We start from the raw sequence: 8,728 nt of genomic DNA, 5'->3' as shown, positions 1-8,728 counted from the left end.
TTCATAAATGGTTCAGCACTGTATGGTATTGCTTTGTTTACTAAAGGGATAAGTCTGTGTGATATGTTTATGATATATTTATCCATGTCATGTTATAGAGCATTCTCAAGCATGTCTTGTCTCCCTACATAAAATATCAAAATACAAAAGAATAAATATTTCCATGAGTGTTCATTCAAACTTGTACTGATCAGCAGCATCTGATGTGACTGCAAGAAACGCGTAGAAAAGGTGGGAATTTCACATGAGCAGGCTGTCACTGAGGTTCAGTCAATGAGATGATCCTGTAACAGAAACAAGACGGGTGAAATGTTAGAATCACACACAAAATAGAGTATTTTTTATTGACTTCCAGAATAAGCATGTAGGCCTACTACATGAACGCAATAATTGATCTGATGGACTCACAGCTACTTCAAGATAGCAGCCAGCTTCTCCACGTAGTAGTCATAGTTCTCCTGACAATCCTCCCAGGGGGTAAAGCTCTGCTCCTCCTTCTCCACATACGTCTCCCAGACGTGCAGGAAGTCAGACGGCTTCATCATCCGCAGCTTGCAGCCCGCACTGACCAGGGCCTTCAACCCCTCCACTATCTCCGGCTGCTCCCACTCGAAGAGGCGGGAGCAGAATATGCAGAGGTGGAGCTTCTTGCGCTGCTGAAGGATGTTGGTGAGTTTGGCTGCACAACCCACACAGGGACTGGATGATACATACCATGTGACATTATACTCCTGAGAAGAGTTATAGTTAGGGAGCACCTGAAAGGATAGGAGTGAAGGTGTATGGGGGCATAGAGAAGGAGAAAATAATAAAGTCATTAAATAAGAAAAGAATGAAGATTGCAAACTACTGGATTGTAATGGGACTTTCCATAGAGTTCACTCATGTTTGTGTAACATGATTCTAAGAACAGCTCAGTGTGTGAGCCTACCTGTTGAAAGAAGGCCTCCTCAGCATGAGCTGTGGCATGCTCATCCTCCATATAACCGTTCAGAGGCTCCACGCTGCCTCCTGTTGTATCCACTCTGAAGCACAGCAGGGTCTTGTTCCGCCCTGACGAGTACTCCACGTTCCTGAACTGAAACTTAAAGTAGAATGGGCTCATTTGTTCCCTGGGTGAGAGAGAGGAGGAAAGTGAAAGAGAGAGATTCCATGAATCTAATATTAAGTAGCCTGTTTTCTTTTCAGGGAACACCAAAGCAAGTGTTTCACAAAACACTATTTCTGTCCTGACAGCTCCATCTGTCATCATGGCTGGGGCTTTTTAGCACATGAGGCTTGGATGAGCATGACTGAGTGAAAAACAATCAGCATGCCATGTGTATCAACAATGCTTTCAAAGTAATCTGTCAATTCCAATCACTTCACTCATGGTGCAGGCATTACAGTGGAACCGGAAATGCGAGAGAGATTCATCATCGAGTCACTCACTCGATGATGAATTTGTTAACCATCCAAGACTGTCAACCATGCGAGACACAGTAAAAGGCTAATAAAACAGTGATGATGCTGAGTCCTCAACATAGACTATGATGAGAAAGTAAATCACAGCAGTAAATTGCAGCTACCAGTGCAAGTAAACTGATGCTTCTCCAAACACTGTTGGTTTCCAAATCATCCCATGATCTGTGGATGTGCCAGGCCCCAGATAACTCATGATTCGGCTGCTGCAATAGATTTACAAAACACGTGCCCCTCCTGCCTTTCTTGATTAAACCATTGTTATATTGCACATGGATAGCCAGAGGGATTACACAAATAGATATTTTACAGCCTTGATATCAAATAGCTAATACTCAAAGGCAGAGACTGAGGGAACAGATGCTTTGGGGAGAGTGATATAGCAGGGGCTGGCTTCTGTGTCGACTCGGTGACTCATCCCTATTCTTACTGCTGGGTTAGTAAAGATGGCAGGTGCAAGTCATTAGTATCCCTCTTCACTGAAATCAAGAACATTACATTGGGAACAATCTGACTTCCAAAAAGAAAAAAAAAACAACTCCAACAGAGCAAAAGATAAACCACTAACCGATAAATTGATATGCAATGAAAGAGCAAAAACAAGAGTGTGTTAGAGTGATATACTGTATGTAGCCTCTTTGTGGTGTGTGGATTTGATCTTACCCACCCTGTGACGATCTCAAAAGGTGGCAGCTCTATGGGCTGAAACTCTCCATTCTCTTCCATCTTCTTGCCCTCTGCTCCTTCCACTGTCCCTCCCTCATCTTCTTTCCTTGTCTCTTCTTCCGCCTTGGGCTGCTCAGGAGTCTTCTCAGGCTTTTTTACAAGTTTGTCAGGCTTTTTCACTGTTTTCTCCTTCACTTTTTCCTTGTCTTTGTCTTCATGTGCTTTGTTTTCCACCTTCTTCTCTTTCTTCTTCACACTGGACCGGCTGTTTCTGTCGGCCATGATCTTGTGTGTTTGTATGTATGTGTGTGTGTGAGAGAGAGAAAGAGATAAAGAGGGAGGAGAGAGAGAAGGAGAGAGAGAGAGAGAGAGAGAGAGAGAGAGTGTGTGTCAGTCAGTGTAAGTGGAGTGATAACCTGAGTGCATTTACAGAAATAGATGCTATTGTGTGCTGCGGTCTGTGTGCGTCTGGCCAAGGCAGTGATATGTGGCTCAGTTAACTCACTCCCCCTCTTTCCATGCCCTAGCTGTTAAAAGGCCAAGGGGCAACACAGTGTGTGTATGCATTGTGCGAGGAAATGTGTGGATAGGTGGAGCAAGACTGGACTGATAAGATAGCTCTTACATACTTAATGCAATGCCCAAATTAAGAACAGATTGTTACATACTTTGTGTATAAATGTACAATCACAAACATACTCAAAAAGCCTTGGCCTTCCAATCCATCAGGCTTTGCGACTGTCAACAGGCCAACAACAGGCAGGTTATTAATAACGATACTTTGGCTGTGTGTGTGTGTCTGTGTGTACGGGTAACCAGGGCTCTCTTTTGATACTGAACACCACTTTTGTTCTTGCCAACTCCAAAGTCCTGCAGCCCGCTGGGCCTTAGCAATACACCAAGGCCAGCTAAAGGGCATCCCAAATAGGGGAAGGTGGGGGCAGCAGAGCAGTACAAACATACTCACACACACACACACCGAGAATGTGTAGAGGCAGTATTTGTCTCTGTGCTATGAATAAGAGTGTAAGAGTGTGGTGTCGCCCAGTGCGCATGTGCCCATGAACAATCAATCTCTGAAATCACCCTGCATCAATATGGTCCTCTGCTGAGGCCACTGGGTGGGGGAGGGGAAAAATTGGTTTTGTGAGTGTGTGTGTGTGTGTGTGTGGACGCAAAATGGCTTTCTGCACTGCAGATGTAATAACTTGAGGCATAAGGGAGAGGGCGGGAAGGAGGGGGCAGTTCAATTACAATTTCCTCCCCTCCCTCAGTCTCACTCTCTGCCAAGTAATTCATTTCAGAGGCAATTACCAATAGGACTGCAGCCCAGTCTGCTCGTCTAACTCAAATGGATGAGCTGTCACAGCCAGGGGGAGGGAGAGGGAGGCTTCAAGCTGCTCCACATACTCACAAACAACAACACACCCATGGGAAGAGCAACAACACACTTTTCAAAGGACATACAAGATAAACACACTGACACAGCCACACAGATATCTAGCAGCACATCTAAATCTACAGAGACATCCTGGGGTGATAATCATTAAGATCACAGCAATCTCTGATAATTATGATCTATGAGGGTAATCTCATTGTATCGCACACAGATTAAGGCGCTCTCTCTGAAGTAGTTTTCACCTCACATGGCAAGAAAGCCGCTTTGGAAAAAAAGTGTCACTGGGATGGGAGTTGTGTTGCCATTAGTGACAAAGAAATATAATCCTTGTGACAGTTATAATCAGATCTATTCCATTCCCTTCACAACCTGTCACTAACGAATTGATTGATTGATGGATGTGTCTTCCTTTGTTTCGCATTAATCACAAACAACAACACATCAAGCAATTCATTTAGGCAGTTTGTACCTTCTGCCATATGGCTGGAGAAGAGGGTAGCAACAAGAGCATATAGCTTAATATAGTTTCTTCCCCATTTATTTCCATGTATTTTTAGGTTTGGTGAGGCTAGTGCTGTGAGAGAAAGGACAGAGTAGGACGTGACTGCTGCCTGCCTGCTGACTCAAATTCAGCTGTAATGGAATTACTTCCAATTACCCTTCCTCCCCACTGGCCCGGCCCAGAGTAACACAGAGTCCCTGAATAAAGACAAACACACTGCAAGATTCACAGTTTCTCCTTCAAACTAATGCCCAGCACAGTGGTTTCACAATAATTCAGTGGAGTCAGACAAAGAGAAATCCTCTGGTGTACCACATGCACACATCTTCTCTAAGGTTTCTAGGGCAGAAGCAGGGTCAAACCCATTTCAATTCCACACAATTCAGGAATAGAATTGGACATGAAATTGGAAAAGGAAAAAAAGAGCCGATAATGAATTTGAAATGGAATTGACCTCCACTCCGTCAGAGGGCATGTGGGGTTAGGAGGATTGGCAGGGGAAGATATAAATGCATTAGGGTCAAAAAAAATGAGACAGACGCACAGCAGCTTTCAGCTTTCCTCCACTAACAAGAAAATGGTGTGTAAACGTACACACACATACATGAATGCACACACACCCGCACACTAGGCTATATACACACCTCTGCATTAAGGAGTGAAACTCATTTATTATGATGTCCCAGTGATGAGGCATACATACAGAGAGAAAAAAGAAAAAGGGGATGATGCAATGTCATGTTGTTCACTGGCTGATGCCTTCCATCCCTCTATCATTTCGAAGACTACATCAAATTGAATTAATCACAACCTCTAGGGTTATTGTGTATGTAAATAAATTGTATGTTATGCTTTAAAAGGACCATTTGGTTACCCTTGGAGTTTCACTGGAATAATTATTGGCTGGTAATACACGGGCACAAGCTGTCTTTCGGGGGTAGGAGGATGGGGGGTGGGGGATTAGTGGTCTTGTGTTGTCTGGACACCCTGCTCAGGCTATAATGTCAAAGTAAATTCTTTAGTATTGATCTGCTTCTTGTCCCCTTGGTCCACAGCATGTGGTAGGATAGTCCATATGCAGGCTACATGGTAAACAGACATACACTGTAGCATCCCACACCTACAGTAATCTGGAAAGTCCTACTCAAGAATGGAAACTGGGTCTCCGCTCTGAACTCTGGGTAAGTCTTCATGTCACCTCATATCCACTTATGATGTATAAGGACCATGTTATGTTGCTAGGTCAAGTTCCTTAGAGAGGAACGTAGGTTAGTATCCGAGAAGTAGCTTTACTGTAGGTAAAACATAATTGGCTCTGTGACAACCTTTAGTGGCTCTTTAGATGAGAGAAACACTTAACCCTAATGTCTAAGTCCATAATAATCTGTAGTTGGCTTTGAGGTAGATGAGTGTCTCCAGGTTCTTTGGTAAGACACGGCCTCTCTCCAGCCGCAGACAGCGCCCAGCGGTAGAGAAAATACTCTCCACCGCAGTGCCACTAGCAGGTATGGTAAAGGCCCTCTTCGCCACCTGGGCAAGCAGAGGAAAGTCAATTGCCTTACGTCGCCAGTAATGCAAGGCCTCCTCATCTGTGGGTTCCTCACGCAGGTAGACAGCCAGCTCCTGCTCCAGGCTCTTGGCCTGTGTCGTGGGTCTCTGCTTGATGAAGGAGAACAGCTTGCAGGGCCGGGACAGCGAGGAGACCGGAGATGGAGTGGAGGCTGGAGGAGACTGGGCTTGGGAATGGAGGTCTGTGTTGGGGTCTAAGGGGCTGGAGGCCGGGGAATGTTTGGTCAACTCCTCTATGAGAACTTGCCTGTGCCAGTCGGGGTTGCTGCTCCAAGTGAGCTTGAATTGGGGGTCCAGGGTGGTGGCAGTGATGTAGAGGGGGTCCTCCAGGATGGGGGCCAGCCGACGCTCTACAGCCTGGCCGAGGCCCACTAGGAGGGAGGGACAGTGGGGGGCTGAGGTCTCAGAGAGGTGCTTACGGAGGCCCAGGACACATGGCAAGGCTAGGCTGATGGATACGTGTCTGTCTGTCTGTCTGTCTGCCTGTCTGTCCCCGTGCACCATGTCCCAGGCCTCAGTGAAGGGGTCCAGAGTGTCAGTCAGCTCCCTCAGCAGGGCCCTCTCTGGACCACCCAGCGCCAGCTCCCCTCTACCGCTCACCTCCTCCAGGAACTCCACAGAGTCCAGCAGCCGCCGAAGCACCTGCACACAGTCGATCAAACCAAACACCAATAAATTAACATCACTCAAACAGTCAAAAGCCAGGCAAATTACAGAAACACATTCATGGTATTATTGCACAAAATCTAACATCGCTCCATTACATATTAATGCATCTTGCTGAGACAGCTACATAATGAATCTACACAACTATGGACACATCTACTGTATGTGTACGAATGCATTAGTAACATTACATACCTTAAGCTGAGCAGCCCAGTCTCTCATAACAGGAGGGGCGCTTCCTGGTCCCCCTATCACCACCCCGGGACCCTCGAACACCTGGCTGAGTTTCTCTGGTGGGACAGCGGAGGTAATGTAGTTGTAGAAGCAGGCAGCTTTGGCCAACGTGGAGGAGAGCTGGGGACAGGAGTGCAACCCCTCTCTGACACACTGGTCAAGAGAGCGAGAGAAACATTCCACTCGACATACACCCAGACCCTGCTCCCACGAGTCCTCCCATTCTCCTTCTCCTCCCTCCTCGCCGTGACCGTTCCTACTCCCTTCCTCCAAATCATTACCATCGTCCACCTCTTCTTCATCCTCCTCCTCTTGCCCGCTGCGATGAATATGGAAACCAGGAAGACAACATAGCTGTAGGGTTGTTGGGGCCAGGAAAGGGTCAGCGACGACACGGAACGCTCTCCCGGACACACCGTGAGAGTGACACACCTCATCGAAATCTGCTAGCACGCGACTGGCTGAGCCTCCACCAACCAGGGGAAGGCATGCCAGAAGGGCTGAACGCATCTGCCAGTCAGATGTAAGAAAATGGCAGGTGACACCGAGGTACCTGCAGAGAAAGAAAAATGGACTCATCAGCGAGATAATTAAACCACGTGGCCATTGTGTTGTCTCTGGTTGATTTTAGCTACTTACCCTGAAGTGGCTCCAGAGAGGCCCCTCCAGAGATCCAAGCTGAGGCTGAGGGCGTGCGCTGAGGCCAGGGCCTGACGGGTTGCCAGTTGGGCCTGGTAGGCATAGGCTGGAAGCAGTTGGCTCTGGAGGTAGTGCTGCGGCTCTGGGGTGTAGCGTGGCTCCAGGAGCTGCAGCAACTCTCTGAAGCCTTGGTTCTCCACCATGGACGCTGGCTGCAGGTCACGCACGATCATCTTAGCTATGGCCTCGGAGATTAGAACCTAATAGTGACAAGAACCGGCATAAATTATCTTGATTATATAGCAAAGGATTTCATTGCAATGTCATGTAATTGCAATGTTATAAGACTTCTTGGTAGGTTTTCATTACTAGGAGCCTGACTATCCGCATTGCTAAGTGATGGTGGACTATAACCCACACCTGCCGTGGGTCATGTCTGTCGAACTTGGTCACTCCTCCTCCAGCACCTCCTCCTACTCCTCCCTCCAGGATTCCTATTCCTCCCACCCCTCCTCCTCCTCCTCCTCCAGTGCTGATGGGGTGGGTGTAGCGGGTGTTCCCTCCATTGGTGGTGAAACTGTGCAGCGAACCAGAGGAGTAAGCCTCTCTCTTCATATCCTTCCTTTTCACAAACTCATCATACATAGCCTGGTGCTTACGCTGAGTAAGAGAGGGACAGGGAGAGACAGAGAGAGTGAGAGAGAGAGAGAGGGTACAAACAATGTTATTTACTGACAGATTATTTTGGTGCCTGCATCGCTATCCCATACTGGCTTGTCTTAATATCTGTGAGGGGAGACACATGGGCAATCCCCTGGTAAAGAAAAGCAACAGTCAATCTGATGACAACACAGCCTACTTAGTTGTCCAAGTGTAATATACAGCCCCAAAAAGATGCTGTAGGGCCGTCTTTATTGATGCATACATGATAAACAGAAATAGGGCAATGCCAGCAATAAGTGTATTAGAGGGTTATATATTCGTCCTTTCATGCTGGCAGGGATAAAGAACATTTTATTTTGAAATCATTACCTTGAGATGCGTTACGAAGTTGGACGTGACACTTCGCTTCGCCTGAATCCTGGTGCCACAAGCCTTGCAGTTGGACTCGATCTTGCCATTCTCACCCTCAAACACAATATTAAAGTAATCCAGAATAGACACCTTCGAAATTGACGCCATTGGAGCTCACAGTTCTTCTGCCCAGAAGTAAAAAATCAACTTGCGATCAAGGACAATCCGAGTCTGAGGTATGAATCTCACCTCGCCTCTAACCATCAGCGCAGGCCGACGTGTTTACTTCTCAATCCTGGTGATCACACATCAAAAATGTTGCTGCCAGTTGCGTAGACAAAAGAAAATTGAATTCCAAGCAGGAGTTGCGTCGCTTGCACGTCCGAAATCGGCCACAATCGGGCTACACTAGCTGCTGCGGATGTTTGGAAACATCAGTAATATAATAGTGAAGCTGCATCCGTTGTTCCTGCGCTCCCATCCGTCGTACCTCCGGACGCAACCGAAGTGGAGGCAGAGCGGCGTGTTTCATGGAGGCATACAGACAGACTATCTCCGTTGTAATTGGACCAGGAAGT

General features: G+C 47.0%; 2 protein-coding genes across 2 annotated transcripts; both read right to left on the bottom strand.

The window, feature by feature from the left end:
- Positions 1–31: 31 nt before the first annotated feature.
- apobec2b (apolipoprotein B mRNA editing enzyme, catalytic polypeptide-like 2b) lies at positions 32–2,421 on the bottom strand. The gene is made up of 4 exons (XM_071906326.2): positions 2,129–2,421; positions 932–1,112; positions 409–758; positions 32–284 (listed from the first exon to the last, which is right to left on the bottom strand). The coding sequence occupies exons 1-3, from the start codon at positions 2,407–2,409 to the stop codon at positions 411–413; spliced, it is 810 nt and encodes a 269-aa protein (XP_071762427.2). The 5' UTR covers positions 2,410–2,421; the 3' UTR covers positions 32–284; positions 409–410.
- Positions 2,422–4,676: 2,255 nt separating this feature from the next.
- LOC139917218 (zinc finger BED domain-containing protein 4) lies at positions 4,677–8,632 on the bottom strand. Its single transcript, XM_071906303.2, has 5 exons — positions 8,169–8,632; positions 7,557–7,796; positions 7,137–7,396; positions 6,459–7,050; positions 4,677–6,239 (listed from the first exon to the last, which is right to left on the bottom strand). The coding sequence occupies exons 1-5, from the start codon at positions 8,316–8,318 to the stop codon at positions 5,397–5,399; spliced, it is 2,085 nt and encodes a 694-aa protein (XP_071762404.2). The 5' UTR covers positions 8,319–8,632; the 3' UTR covers positions 4,677–5,396.
- Between the last annotated feature and the right edge of the window lie 96 nt (positions 8,633–8,728).

This window comes from Centroberyx gerrardi, chromosome 14 (assembly GCF_048128805.1).
Source record: "Centroberyx gerrardi isolate f3 chromosome 14, fCenGer3.hap1.cur.20231027, whole genome shotgun sequence".
In the NCBI taxonomy this organism is placed as follows: domain Eukaryota; kingdom Metazoa; phylum Chordata; class Actinopteri; order Beryciformes; family Berycidae; genus Centroberyx; species Centroberyx gerrardi.
The sequence above is the reverse complement of the archived record's forward strand: the minus strand, read 5'-3'. Positions and strand labels throughout refer to the sequence as shown.

Excerpts from the sequence above, each read along its gene's own strand:
- apobec2b (XM_071906326.2), bottom strand. The coding sequence starts at position 2,409 with ATGGCCGACAGAAACAGCCGGTCCAGTGTGAAGAAGAAAGAGAAGAAG. Across the intron at positions 1,113-2,128 it reads CCTTTTGAGATCGTCACAGG|GGAACAAATGAGCCCATTCT; the intron begins GTGGGTAAGATC and ends TCTCTCACCCAG. Across the intron at positions 759-931 it reads AGGAGGCCTTCTTTCAACAG|GTGCTCCCTAACTATAACTC; the intron begins GTAGGCTCACAC and ends CTATCCTTTCAG.
- LOC139917218 (XM_071906303.2), bottom strand. The coding sequence starts at position 8,318 with ATGGCGTCAATTTCGAAGGTGTCTATTCTGGATTACTTTAATATTGTG. Across the intron at positions 7,051-7,136 it reads CTCTCTGGAGCCACTTCAGG|GTACCTCGGTGTCACCTGCC; the intron begins GTAAGTAGCTAA and ends CTTTCTCTGCAG. Across the intron at positions 6,240-6,458 it reads ACTGGGCTGCTCAGCTTAAG|GTGCTTCGGCGGCTGCTGGA; the intron begins GTATGTAATGTT and ends GACTGTGTGCAG.